This window comes from Lepidothrix coronata, unplaced genomic scaffold (assembly GCF_001604755.1).
Source record: "Lepidothrix coronata isolate B3197 unplaced genomic scaffold, Lepidothrix_coronata-1.0 Scaffold55, whole genome shotgun sequence".
Taxonomy (NCBI): Eukaryota; Metazoa; Chordata; class Aves; order Passeriformes; family Pipridae; genus Lepidothrix; species Lepidothrix coronata.
The window spans coordinates 1626081-1640685 of record NW_016690235.1 but is presented as its reverse complement, the minus strand read 5'-3'; the positions used below and the strand labels follow the sequence as shown (position 1 = coordinate 1640685).

General features: G+C 38.5%; 1 protein-coding gene across 1 annotated transcript in view; it reads right to left on the bottom strand.

The window, feature by feature from the left end:
• Positions 1-3629: 3629 nt before the first annotated feature.
• LOC108498076 (atrial natriuretic peptide receptor 2-like) overlaps positions 3630-14605 on the bottom strand; it is a 28026-nt gene continuing 17050 nt past the window's right edge. The window contains exons 13-20 of the mRNA XM_017816356.1: positions 13850-13969; positions 12893-12986; positions 12027-12114; positions 11132-11271; positions 7774-7926; positions 6767-6865; positions 4361-4452; positions 3630-3807 (exon numbers count right to left, since the gene is read on the bottom strand). Of these exons, the coding sequence (XP_017671845.1) occupies positions 3658-3807; positions 4361-4452; positions 6767-6865; positions 7774-7926; positions 11132-11271; positions 12027-12114; positions 12893-12986; positions 13850-13969 (936 nt within the window). The 3' untranslated portion in view covers positions 3630-3657. The remainder of the gene's footprint in view (positions 3808-4360; positions 4453-6766; positions 6866-7773; positions 7927-11131; positions 11272-12026; positions 12115-12892; positions 12987-13849; positions 13970-14605) is intronic.

Sequence of the window (14605 nt, the reverse complement as noted above, 5' to 3'; positions counted from 1 at the left end):
TTCCAAAAAGGGTGCATATGCACTTTAAATCTAGAGCAGTGGAAGAGTGAGGTACAGCTACAGAAGATGGGGTAGCTTGTTTGCTGTCTGAACCAGAGGACTGTGGTTAGTATCCTCTGGGGCACTAAATAACATCAGTAGATGTTATTGAATGCTCTTTGGAAGGCTTCCTCACAAAATCTACAAAACCCACTCTCTCACATTTCAAACTGGTTGTTTCATGTCTCTATATTAGAAAGTTCATTTAAGCAAATTTAAAATTAGAAAGGGAATTTTCCTGTATTTTCTTTGGAGAGGACTTTTTTTGCAAATAATTTCATTTCTGAATTCCAATTTAGAATGTAAAAAATGTATAATCCAATGTTTTATACGTACTGGCATGAAGTAGGGAAAAATTCAGAGAGGAATTAGGATAGAGAGCTCATTAACTGAAAAGCAGATGGTAGTCAGCTGGAGAATAATCAGAATAATGTTGCATAGCCTTGTCTTTTTACTAGTCTGAAAGGACAGCCCCAGAAAGACACTCTTAAAAAAACCAAAGATTCTTACTATTGAGGTCAATTCAGATGGAAGGGCTATTAGTAAGTGTCTAAGTGGGATGGGAGAGATGTTCTACGTACTGGGGAATCTCATACTAATCAGACATAGATCTTGGAGAGACTCTGCATCCTTTGACTGCACAGTCAGGCTCAACAATCATACTATGCCTGTGCACTGTTTGCAAAGAACACCTGATTTTATTTCACTTTTATTTGAATAAATGTGGTTTGACTAATCAGCTGTATGAAGAAGCAGATAACTCTTTAGAAAAAAATAACCTTGAAACTGGAGACCCCCTGCACATATCAGTAACAAGCTAAATATAAGATGTTTGCTACCTAATCTAGGGGATAAAGAATAACTTCTTGGTGGCAAAACACAGTCTCTTTCCAGTGCCAATGGTTTGAATGAAATCTAGGAAGTTTTACACTTGGAAATATGTTAATGATGTTTTCTTTTTACTTGTTGTGATTTTTTTAAATGTTGTGATTATTCGGTCTGTTCCTCAATATTGAAGTTGAAACAAGATAGTGAAAGTTCATCAATCTAATTAAAGACTTTCATAAGTCAGTTTTTGTGTTGTGTGATTTTTTTAATATTCCTATCTACATTCCCAATGCTATGTAGATGGAACTGCAATAAGCAATAATCAAAATGCACAATCCTTCCATAAAATCACCACATCAGGAATACAGTATTAGTATCCTCTGTATTATTTTGCATGACTGTGGACAATGAATGGCTGCTGAGTGAAGAAATGAAGTGATCTATAAGGTACATATTGCTTTCATTTCTTCAGCTCTATTATTGTAATTTTTTCCAATTTTCTCATAGAATACAATGTTCAAGGAAAGGAGGAACATATCACATACTTATCTGTATAGAGTGCCATTTTAGAAAAGAATTCCTGCTAGATTAGCTGACTGACTCCACATCTGAGATGTGAACTTCTGTAGATTTAAAGCATCTCACAGATGAACACTGTGCTGTTATCATATGTTACCAGCTGGTAAATGCTTTCCTGCATCTGAAATGTTTCTGTAGCCATTGACTACACCTTTGAAATCCAAGATAAATCTTAAAATACTTGTCAATTGACTGAGGACACTTGTGTTTGCATCTGTGATGTTCATTACCCTGTACTTCTGTCTTCTGGAGGAAGAGCATCATATTGTTACAGTCATCAGACAAACTGACATTCATAAGGACTACTGCTTGAAGTTGCAGAAGAGTTATCATAGATTCTATGGTCCTTAGAAAATAATCCAGTTCTCATGCTGGATATGCTCTGTTTGATCAATAAACAACAACAAAACTGAAGTAGGCTGACACAGGTATCATTCAAGCTGTATCTCTTTTGTAGATAAACACCAGACTCTAAGCCTCCTAAGTCTTCAAGAGTCTGTGTTATCTTCAGCAGACTTTGAATTACTACCTGAAGACTTGTCAGAGCTGAAAGCTGTCAATCCAACAAGCTTGCTAATGGTCACTCACCACTCATTTCTTTCTAGAAGAAGTTAAACTCATAAGACACACATTTTAGAGCTTTTAATTCTATAAACAACATTAAGATAAAGCAAAAGAGTTAAAACTGAAGTATTGCTACAGACAAATATAGCAAAACATATGCTTTCACATCCACATTTCATAAAAAACCCTAGGATATGTGCCTTTTTAATAAAAATGTAAACAAATGCCAACTCATTTAAAGAATAATGTAGAACATCTAATACATTATGAAGGATTATAATAGAGCAGAGAGTCTGACAATTTCTAGATAGCATTTGCATGAAGGAAATTGTTGTATTGGAGAACATCTCTTGGCTCTGAATAACCGAAAGATTTATTTCACAAAGATTACAAAAAAGGTATCTACCTACTAATATGAAACTCAAAACCAGAGAAAGTATTTTTTTAGGCTTACAAAAAATATGAAACCAATTAAAAATTTTAATTTTAAAAAATTTGACTGGACTCTCATGTGCCAAAATCAGCTATGTCTATGTTCCTTGTTTTGTATCCTTCTTCTCTCTATTTCATGTATTTAATTCTGTTAGATTGTTTGTTAATCAGTTGAACTGGAGCTGGCTAAACTCTTCAAAATAGATTAGCCCTAAATGGTAAGTTTTTAAAGGAAGTCTACTAGTGCAGTGCTCACAGAATCATGCTCATCTACAGATTACTCCACTAGTAGGAATGGGTCTCTCTTTACAGGAAATGCTTGCTCAGGGATGACCTTTTCTAAGATGTGTCCTAGATTACTCAGTGACTCAGAGGGCTGCCTGATTTCACAGACAGCTAGCCAGCAATAGCAGGTCCATTGCCACATTAGTCAAAGCAACTACATAACATTAGCTAATGTTAAGAGCTGTTTTTTGGAGAAATCCCAGAAAAGCCAAGGACAAGAGCAGCTGTAGTGAACTTTAGTCTGTTTAACAGCAGCATGCAATGTCTTTAGTTTCCCTCCCAAGATTTCAAGATCTCTGTATCAAGACCTCGGGTGTCCCTAGAAATTGACTGTATGGAGACACATCAGACTTTCTTTGTTATTTTTTCTATGCTCCAGACAATGGAGATGAAATGGAAGCAGGATCACAGATTCTCATTTCAATTTGTATCCATTGCTCTGCTTCATCCCCCTCTTTCCATGGACCTTGCTTTCTCACACAGCACACATCTCATTTTTCACTCTCACAGCACAAACCCAGTCACAACCACAAGGTTTATTGTACCACTAAATTACAATACTGCATTGTCTCCTTCTTTATTGTGGAAGCAGCTTACAGGCTGGAATGTCTGGACAGCAGATCTCGAAGTCATGGTGGCTGCTGGCAGGGGATTACCCAACAAAACCTAATCAAGAAGCAACACAAAAGGGAGCTACCTTCTGCCCTGGTAGCTGTATGTATGTATTATTCCCCAAGATAAGTTTTTGCTTTTTTGTGTTTTCAGTGCCACTGATAGGAGAGACACCTGTGAATGAAATCTGAGCTAATACATTCACAAGGCCAAAGGAGTGTGCTACCTCTTTTCTAATTTTCTAATTCAGCAGAATGATCTAGCAAGCAAAAAACCAGAATGGATACTGGAGCCAGTGACTGGCTAGTAAGCAGGACTTCAGAGAGGATCACTGGAAAGTACGCCTGGTATCAAAGTGTATGAAGTTCTGTTGGCATCTTGAGGAGTCACAGAAGTGCTGGTGTTTGTCTTCTGGAAGTCAGAGGCTTTCTTACCTTCAAGCCAGTATGTTACCATGTCTCCTTTCCCCTAAGGAAGAAAATCAGTCATGAGGTTACAATACTATCCATCATTTATGAAATAATTTTTTACTACAGTACAAAAGAAGTCCCAAAAGGAGATTGATGTGCCTGTCAGTGATTTTACATACAGAGAAAATGAGGCATAAGACCTTCTCTTAAAAAATAATGGCAGCAGTATCAATTAAAACAATTCTTTGAAGTCTCATCCAAAATTGGGCACACAAGTATGTTAGTTCTCTTATAGCACTCACATGATGGTTTGTGATGTCTCTGAATGACCTTTTTTTTGAATGTGCCATGCAGGACTTCCAAGCTTGGCTAAGTCCTTCATTTCTGACTTATCAGAGTTGTTCCATGCCAGCCATGGAACCAGCCATTTAATTGGTTCTGGTTTAATACTTGAACGTGCTTTCTTTAGATCAGGAATTAGTCTAACTAAAGGACTGTGAGATATAAAGGACTGCAAGACATAAAGGACTGCATGGGTTAAAATTCAGGGACTCCAGAGTGCTTTCACACTCTCCTCTCTGAAAAGCTGAGCATAGATGTTGCATACACACCTTGACTTGTAAATTCCCACGGCATACTAACACATACTCTCCAATCTGCTCCAACAGTTGGTATACACTTGAACTGCACTGTATTTTAAGAGCTGGAAAAAGAAATAGTTGTCATATTATCAAACAATTTAAACATCTAAGACAGATCCACCCCACAATGTGTACCAAAGATTTCAAGACCCATTAGTGAACTCCCCCTTGGTTTTTTTCATGTCTCTGCTGTCATTCCTCTGTTATTTGAAATGTTCACACACAAGCTCCAGTATCCTGGCCTGTCTGTGAGAGCATCTCACAACAAGTGTGTGGCTGTCAACAAACACTGCTCTTCACTTTCTGCATCTAATAGTATTTGTCTACTCTGTGCAGCTGCCTGGCTGGTGCTACTGATGGGCATCCATTTAATCTGGTGAAGAAAACTGTATATAGTTTTATCTCCTAGTCAATAAAGAGCCAGCTCTTTCTTTGCACATATAATTTTCAGCAAAATCTAAACATTAGAGAAGCTGCTATCCTTGCTCTGACTCCAAACCTGTTAATAAAGACAGGCGGAAAGGATGATATTACCATAATTCCACAATTTTTTTTACAATGTGATTTTTTCCTAGTTGAGATTTTACCTCCATGTAAACCTCACCTCCCTTGCCCTCTGCAGATGGTGGGAAAGGACCAAAGAAGATGACAGATAGACAAAATACTACTTTTGCCAGAAAGTAAAATTTTGCCAAAATTTTAAAAATTGAAAAAAAAAAGCCAAACAAACAAACAAAAAAACCGAAACTGGGTTTTGTTTTATTTCATGTTGAGGGGTTTTTGCCTGTAACAATCAGTGACAGAGAGTAAATCACTATGCTTCTTTGTTTGAAAAAGATCCCAGATTGATGGTAGTACTGTCTAAGATTGTCTTAGTGATTGTTCTTAAATCATAAAATAACAGTTTTATAATATCCACTTTTGTTTGTTTATTTAAATTTTTTTTAAAGTCTCTGAACACTCCCTGTAGATCAGGAAATCTGTGTTTCAACATATATATATATATATCTCAAAAATATTCTTTGTAGTAGGTACATAATATTTTAACTTGTCATCCTGCTTGAGAACAAGGCACTAGAACTCAGATTCCAGGTGATAGCACTTTTTGTGTACATTTCTAGTAAATAATTAATCTATATTAAAGCAACCAACTTAGGGTGAAAACAAGGTAATGTAATTTGAGATCCTCAGAGGTACATGGCCAGGTTTGCAGTTTTGATGTACCATATGAGAAAGAGACTGACATACAGAAAAAAATGAATTATGAACTATGAAGAACGATGGAAGTAGATTTTGAAGGCATTAGTTTTAAGGCAGGTCTGAGAGGATAATTCAAGGAACCTGAAAGGAGGAGGAGAAAGAAAGGAGTTATCTGGGAGACTGGCAGAAAGAAAATGAAATTATGTGCGTTGCACTCAGGCTGGTATTTTCTTTGGAAAAACGTATAAAATAGTGGGAAGGAATAGACCTTCGTAATTCTCAAATCCCAAAGATAATCTTCAAAACCATCATGTAGGACCACTCCACTGCCTTTCTGCCTTGTTTTTAGTGGATGCTGATAGATATCAAAAGCATCACTTTTTGTTGTGAAATTAAACTTGAAGAAAATTTGTATTTCCCTAGTTCACATACACTGCAATGCAGTGTGCAATGCACTGCAATGTGAGCCATAAAACTATTCACCTTCATTTCATGAATGAAAGGAAAAAATCCATCAAGGTCCTTTGACCTTGAATCCCTTTCTTTTCTTATTTTTTTCCCAATTCTTGTTCATTGGGCTAAAGTATATCAGAATGTGAGGTCCAAATGCTCATACTGGCTAAAGATGAAGCAGGCAAACTAAACTATTATGTCCTGGGAAGAAGTGAAGGTGAGAATATCTCCACACTTTAATCACTAGAAATTTCTGTCTATTCTCTTTGCTGGAAGACATATACATAATCTTCTATACCAGTTAGACAGACACAGCTCCCATGTGTCCTACCACCGCTTGTGTTCTCCATTAGAGAAACTTATCAGCAAAAGAGAGGAGTTATGAAAGTATTTTTGCTATAAATTCAGCAGGGTGCCAGGTACAAATAGGAACATCGAGCCTCTCATTTTATCGTATTCTTACTTTTTTTTACCATAGAGAACTTCACAGCGACAAAAATCCCTTTCTAAGACTTGGGGAATAAGGGGATCTGGTTACAAAAATGGTTGTAGAGAATATCACTGTCATAATTTGCTCATAGGCAGATTGGAACCAGAAATCAAGAACCTTCTTACAGGATTTGCAGTTGTTTGAATAGGTCAGGGCTCAAAACTCAGCACAGCATTTTTTCAGAACTCATGCAAGGATGATCAAAACCCCACCTGCAGCTTGTTCCTTATTACCTTCACTGGTAGATTCCATTCTGGAAGCTGTGTTCACTGTGTCTCCAAACAAACAGTACCGTGGCATTTTGGTTCCAACAACTCCAGCTACAACTGGTCCTGTTAAGAAAAATAAAATAAAGCATTTTTTGTTTATAAATCACATAATCAGCATATGGCTGCTTACTACACTAATTTATATCTCATTCATTAACCAGTTAAAGACTGAGTGTCGGTATCGTCTTTACATGGGTTACACGTCTATCTTACACATAGATTCCAGAACCATGGAGGGAATTGCAAAAAGGCCTCAAAGGAGGACAGTGGGGGAAGTGGTGATGTGATGGAGAGTTGTGCATGAATTAAGACATCTGCAGAACCCCATTTCAACATATTTTCAGGGGCAATGGGATAGGAATGCTGTCAATAGGAGTTGCACACGTAACACTCATTATCACATGGAAAGGTAGGAACAGGAAGCAACCTGCTCCTGCTGAAGACAGAAAATGAGAATTTTGGTTCCTTCATGTCAGCCCAAACTGATTTAAAAAATAGAAGATATAATCTCTTGGTGAGATCATTTAATTGGCAGGTGCTGGGCTGCACAGGATAGGTCCAACTCTGACTATCTAACAAGAAGCAGTTGCAATCACACAAAAGATTAGATCAGGGAGCTGGGAGTCTGAGATCAAAGGCTAGACCAATGAGTCAAGAAACAACTCACAGTTTCAAGAAGAGAACATCTGAAAAGGACAAGCAACAGACACAGAAGGGCAGTTCTCACTTGGATCAGCAAAGGCACTGGGACCATGGAATATTTCCAAAGTTGTATTCTGCACTGAGTTACAAATATTCCACGTATCCAATAATTTATTCTGTTGAGATGACCTCTATGATGTATTCCCTCTCATATCAAGAAATTAGCTTCTAAATGAAGTTATGAAGAAATTCCTAATGGAGATAAAATGGCCACTACAGAAGTATTTGTTGAGTCAGAGGAAGACACCTTTGCAGCCCTCTCAACATACCTGAATGTATTCCTGCTCTTATTTTTAGAAGGGTGTTGGGCTTGTGTGGGATCTTAAAAGTCTTGCAGACATCCAGGAGGTCTAAAGCCATGCTTGCAATCTCACCGGCATGAAGGATCCCATTCTCTTTGGGTACTCCTGAAACCACCATATCTTAACACAACAATGCAACTGTGTTAATGTTTGGCATTACACAGATTTACCAAAGTGTGTTGCCCAAATTAGACAAAAAGAACAAACAAACAAACAAAAAGAAGCCCAATTCTGTCATATCCTAGGGCACAGTTGTGCCTCCTAAGCAGAGAAAGCCAGAAACAAACAAAGGCAAGGGCAACTTGCCCTTGCGTGTAATTACCCTAGCTCTGAAAAACGTTGTATTTCCTTCTCACTTTTACACAGGATTTATCCCCTCCAACCCTTTCCTTTTCCCTTCATTGAGAATGCTTGAAATGGAACAGGTAGTGGGAACATGGCTGTTCAGTACCTGTTGTTTTTGGGGAGCTATTATAAAAAGAGGCAATGGCCTATGCTTCCTGCACTATGCTTTGAACACCGATGATGAGCTCTGAGGGTCCCAGAGTGCTGAGCTGGAGGACCATGACTGTGAGAATGATAAACTCCCACTAAAACCTGAACTTATACGGGATTTGCTGCTCCAGCTGGATCCCTGTACATCTATGGGGCCTGATGGGATTCATCCAGTAGTACTCAAAGAGCTGGCTGAAGTCATTGTGAAACCTCTCTCAATGCTTTTTCAATGATCTTGGAAATCTAGAGATGTCCCAGCTTACTGGAAGCTGTCAAATGTCAAAATTTTCAAGAAGGAGAAGAAGGATGACCCTGAAAACCACAGGCCCATCAGTCTCACTTCAATGCCTGATAACATTATGGAGAAGATTATTCTGGGAGTTACTGAAAAATACCTGAAAGACAACACAGTCATCAGTTACAGTCAGCATGGCTTCACGAGAGAAAAGTCTTGCTTATCAAAATTAATTTCCTTTTATGATAACTGATCTAGTTGAGTAAGGGAAGCCAGTTGATGTAATCTTTTTGGATTTCAGTAAATCTTTCAATACTGCCTCTCACAGGATCCTTCTGGATAAAATGTCCAGCACACAGCTGGGTAAACACATCATGTGGTGAGTGAGGAATTGGCTCATGGATCGAGCACAGAGGATAATAGTGAATGGGGTGACATCACACTGGAGACCTGTTGCTAGTGGGGTTTTGCAGGGCTCCGTCTTAGGCCCTGTGCTCTTCAGCATCTTTGGCCTGCAGGTAGGACTCAAAGGGATATTAAGTAAGTTTGCCAATGATACTAAATTGCCTCGAAGGCGGAGAGGCCCTGCAGAGAGACGTTGGCAAATCACAGGGCTGAGCAATTACCAGCCGTATGATATTTAACAAGAGCAAGTGCCTGATTTTGCTGCTGGGGTGGGGAAAGTTTGGGTGTTCCTACAGACTGGGGAATGAGATGGTGGAGAGCAGCCCTCTGGAAGCAAGTCTGGGTGTTGATGACAAATGAACATGTGAGGGTGGAATACCCTTTTTTTTCTGGAAGATTTTGTTATGAGGAGACAGAGGTTTTGCTTAGGAAGGCTTTCTGCCTAAAAGGTAACTCTTTCTCAAAGGCAGTTTCAACACTTTCTCCCCCTCTCTTCATAGGAAGAGAAGTTCTCAGCCTCTCTCTCTGAGATATGAGAGGAGAGAGATAACATTTACAGGAGTGCTACAGGGCCCTTGTGGCCCGGGGAGAGTCAAAGGTGCCAGTGATGATAAAGCCCAGGAGTGAACAGGACTGGTTTGCCTTTTTCTTCCTGGGGCCAGTGCTGCAATAAGCACTGTGAGATATTTGTAAGTGTCTCATATTCTGGCCTTCTAAGTAAACTTTTGAATTCTTTCCACTGTCTTGGCATTTCTGGCTATACCTCTGTAACTTATGTTACAAACATGAGTCAGCAGTGCCCTGGCAGCCAGGAGGGCCAACCATGTCCTGGGGGGCATCAGGCAAAGCATCGCCAGCCAGTCAAAGGGAGGGGATTGTCCCGCTCTGCTCTGCACTGGTACAGCCTCACCTTGGATATTGTGTGCAGTTTTGAGTGCCACAATATAAGAAAGTCATTAAGCTATTAATGCCCAAAGGAGGGCAACAGAGATGTGAAGGGCCTTGAGGGGAAGCCGTATGAGGAGAGGCTGAGGGCACTTGGTCTGTTCAGCCTGGAGAGGAGGAGGCTGAGGGGAGACCTCATTGCAGTTACAACTTCCTCATGAGGGGAAGAAGAGAGGCAGGCACTGATCTCTTCTCTGTGGTGACCAGTGACAAGACCTGAGCGAATGGCCTGAAGTTGTGTCAGGGAAGGTTTAGGCTGGATATTCGGAAAAAGTTCATCATCCAGAGAGAGGGTGGTTGGTTACTGGTTCCCCATGGAAGTGGTCACAGCAGCAAGCCCAACAGAGTTCAGGAAGGGTTTTGACAGCACTCTCAGGCACATGGTATGATTCTTGGGGCTGTCCTGTGCAGCATCAGGAGTTGCCTCAATGATCCTTGTGAGTTCCTTCCAACTCATGATATTTTATGATTCTATGATTCTTTGATTCTATGACTTTGTAGGACAAGAAACAGGTCTCTTCGGGATCTCTCAGGTGCATTTGTTCAGGCATTTTATGCTTGAGAACATGCTGAACTATGGCCCAGAAAAAAAAAGAGTGGGGATTTTTTTTTCCAAATCTCTTACAGGACTTCCTTTCTGTCTCACCCAAAAGTTCTGTTAGATTCCCTTAGGGTTTTGATGGAACTGGGTTTTAATGGTAATCAGTCTCCAGCAGATTCCCAGGGTAGCAAATATAAAACCATTTTCCTAAAAACCCAAAGAGAAGAGACAGTCAAGCCCCTAAAGAGTATTAGAGAGAGAAGATTTTCATGGTCTTTGCAAAAAAAAAAGACAGAGATAATAAAGTTTATGGAATGACATCTAGGATCCCATATAGAAGGTAAATTTTTCAGTTGTGTTCCTGTGATATAGAAGTTGCCAGTTTGATTAATCTGTAGCTAAGGTTTAAAGTCAGGTCATAGGAACTAAATTTAACTTAAATTTAACAGTGGTATTTAACTCATTTCATTTTTCCTGTCCACAACACTCATCAGTTGTACAAATTATCTAAGTTATGCAGGAAAATGTTCCTTAAGTTTTCAGGGGCTCTGGTAGGTAGGACTTATCTCCTTATTGCTTTATGTGGTCTTCTCACTGGTAACAAGCTTTCCAAATCTCCTTCATCTGTTCTTCCTTGTCATCAGATTAGTCTGTGCCTGGATGCCCCATAAGCCCCACCACTGTCCGTAGCTCAAGGAACTTACAGGCATCTCCTATTGTCTCCACCTTATAGACATCATAGTTATCTATGATTTCATCAAAAGTAGTATAAAGCTTGTTCAAGAGATCTACCACTTGGTACGGTGTGCTGCTGCTGGACAGCTGAGTGAAGCCAACAATGTCACTGTTAAAACACAACAGAAAGAACACACTCATCCACCATCTTAAACATTGCAGATTGGTAAACCTAAACACACAGTAATAATTTCTCATTGGAATTGTGTCAATCTTCTCTTTTTCGGTATTTCCTTTGCTAAGGAACTTTATGGAATAGTTTTTTCTTAATTTATTTAAATTGGCAGCAGACTCCTTCCATTCAAAAAGGACAGACTGACCTAAGTCTTTTTGCTTACCGATGCAGTAAACCACTTTTACAGATAGACTTTAATCTGCAACAGATTAAGTAGTCTTCAATTTTAGGTTATGTAAAAATGAAAAAAGGAAATTTAATATCTGTTCATTTGTGACAAGTGAAGACATGCTGTTTATATGTTGCTTCATGCACATATAAAAATTTAAAACTGTAAATCCATGTGGACTGCAAGGACAGAAAAGTTTTCTTCACACAGCTAAATGCTGGAGTCTTTACTTAGGCCTATATTATCAAATATACATTCATGCATGAGTAACACATGTAAAGCAAATGTTCTGCTGTACATTAGAGCTCCACAGTAATCTCATTGCTTATTTAAGTATTTATAACTAAAAATTGATATGGTGTGAGAATTTTGGAGAACACTCTTTTGGAGAGACAGCTGGTACAATAGATGGCAGCATAGATAGATATTCTGTACTTGGTTAGGAGCTTCACCTCCACTAGAAGCCTAGAAGTTTCTTCAGTAGGAGTCATTTCTAGTCTTATCTTTCATTTTTGTTTACCTGAAAAAGATGGTGGCACTTGAGTAACTTTGGGCTTGTGCAGGTTTTCCCTGCCTGAGATCATCTGCTACTTGTTTCGGCAACATACCTGTGGTAGAAAGTAGTGCATTGTTACTTTTTTGACATGGTAAAATCACACATTAAACATAACATGCTTGTTTAAAGGTGAAAAGCAATGATTAGAAACATGAAATATTACAAAGATTGAAAAACAGTTTGGCATCAAAATCTGCTCTGCTGTAATGTGAGAATTCACAGTAATCTCACTGATAACATGTCCAGATATTTCTGATGGCCCATAACTTTTAGTTCCAAGAAAACCCCCAAATCTATACATTCCAAGGAAGTATAAGGATAGATTTTATTAGTATGACTTGGGATTTTACTAATTCCTTCCATGCCAACTCTTTGCTAGTGCTTTCTACCTGTTTTAGGTTTGTTTACTATCACTTCTCTGTTTTGTTTTTTTAATTGTCTTTATTTCTCCTGTCTTGCACCTTCACACTTTTTTTTCTCTCTCATATGTGTATTCCTGTTCCTCTATGCCTCTTTTCTTGCATAATGCCAGAGGATACACTACAATCAAAAGTAACCAACTGCAATTCCCCAACATTTAAAACTAAGCAGGACTGCCATGTAAATCCAAAGTCAGAGCACTATGGATTCTGGGGTCATACCTCTCAGAGGAGTGTACTGGTTTCTAGGGGGGAAGTATAGAAAGTAGGTAAATATCTTTCCAACTTTGAAAGTAACAATTATATTCATTCCTTGCTACTAAATAATAACTTATCAAAGGGTTTCTGTTTGTAATTAGACAGCTGAAATAAAATTATTATTGAGAAGAATATCCAGTATTTATAACTTACTATACAATAGACGATCAGTCTTCTGTTTTTCATGCATTAAATCCTGGGTTCTCTCAGAAACCAGTACCTCCAGATGTTTGTTATATTTCTCCATCTAAATAACATAGAGAATTGCATAAAATAATCTTTTTGCTGAAACAGATTCATAGTTGGATATGATTTAAGCATTTGAATGATTCTGCTTGGAAAACACTCTGAGATAAGAAAAGGTGCAGGTCTAAGACACCTAAAATTTTTCTACAAAATCCAAAGATCTAAGTTTCCCCTTAGGTAAATTTATGAATCTAGATCTGAGATTGCTGCTTGACAGCAGAAGCTGATTTGAGATTTTTCAAAGTTATTGTAAACTTTAGGGGTCTAATCCAATGCACAGACCAAGCTGCAGAGATGGATTAAAATCTCACCAAAACAAAAGGTATCTAAGTCTCAGACTTTCATCAAAAGCTCACTATGTTGTTTTGTAAACTATCCTGCTGTGCTAGTCTACATTTTGCTTTCTTATATCCTTCCTCTGTGTGGGGTAATAGGCTGTGGGAGCAGGAATCTCCTTTCTCTGCTCATGGCCTTGAGATACTCTGCTCAAAATGCATCTGTAAACATGCTCTTTGTGGCATACCAGGATTCCATATCCCTGGTGCTGTAAGACCACTGAGTCATGGGAAAAGGGGAATATAGTATCCTGTAAGCACATTAAACACCAAACAACATTTGACTGAAGAAAGTGTTCAGCCCCAAAGAAGTTGAGAAAGTTAAGAAAAAGGACAGAAATTGAATGAGAAGGAAAGCTGTGTCTCAAGCAGAACTGCAGCTACAATTAGCCAACCAGAGACGAACAAATAACTGGGTTTTCTCACCAAACAAGGGGTATGAGATCAAAAAACAAACCTGAAGGATACAGGTGAAAGCGATTGCAAGTGAGCAGACTAACTTGGATTGGAATAAAAAAACTAAATTTACCAGAGTCATCATCATGTCAACAGGGCTAACTTTATTAGGATTCATCTTGTACAACATTTTCTTGATTTGTTCAAATGTAGGCCTTTGGGATGGATTATTTTTTCTGCACCTTCTGATTAACTGCAGAAGAAAAAAAGAGTGACAAAAGCAAACAGCCTTTTATCATTCCAAGCATAGGCAGTTTTTAAATTAATACTATTATTTTTTTGTACAAACCGGTCATCTGCAGCTGGTGAAAAGTGTCAGAGATATACTGAGGTCTGTGGAATTCTACAGGTTTTTGCTGAACAAAGGATGTTAGTTCATAAAATTGCTGCTGTGGGAAATCATGAATTAGATACACACATTTCTTCTGCTGAACACTACTTAAGCTCTTGTCTTATGTTTTAAGATAGTGTTATGCTGGTGAACTCATACGATTTTCAGAGGACTTCTCTGTACACAAAACTCACAAAAGATTAAAAACTCAACTACTCTTTTAATAATGTTAACTCCCGGCTAAAATCCAGTTCTGCTAATGAGAAGTTTGTTACATTTAGATTGCTACAAACCATCAAAGTCAGTTATACTGCACTTAAACTGAAATAAGGACACCATAATCTTGTTCTAATTTAAGGAAATGCAGGCGGGGGGAAGCTGTACTTTATCAGGCAGTTTGAGGCTACCGAACACACAGATCTGTTGCATGAGAATCAAACCAAACCGATACTTTGCCTGAGACAGAAACTTCATTATTTGAAAGCCCTCTGCCAGGAA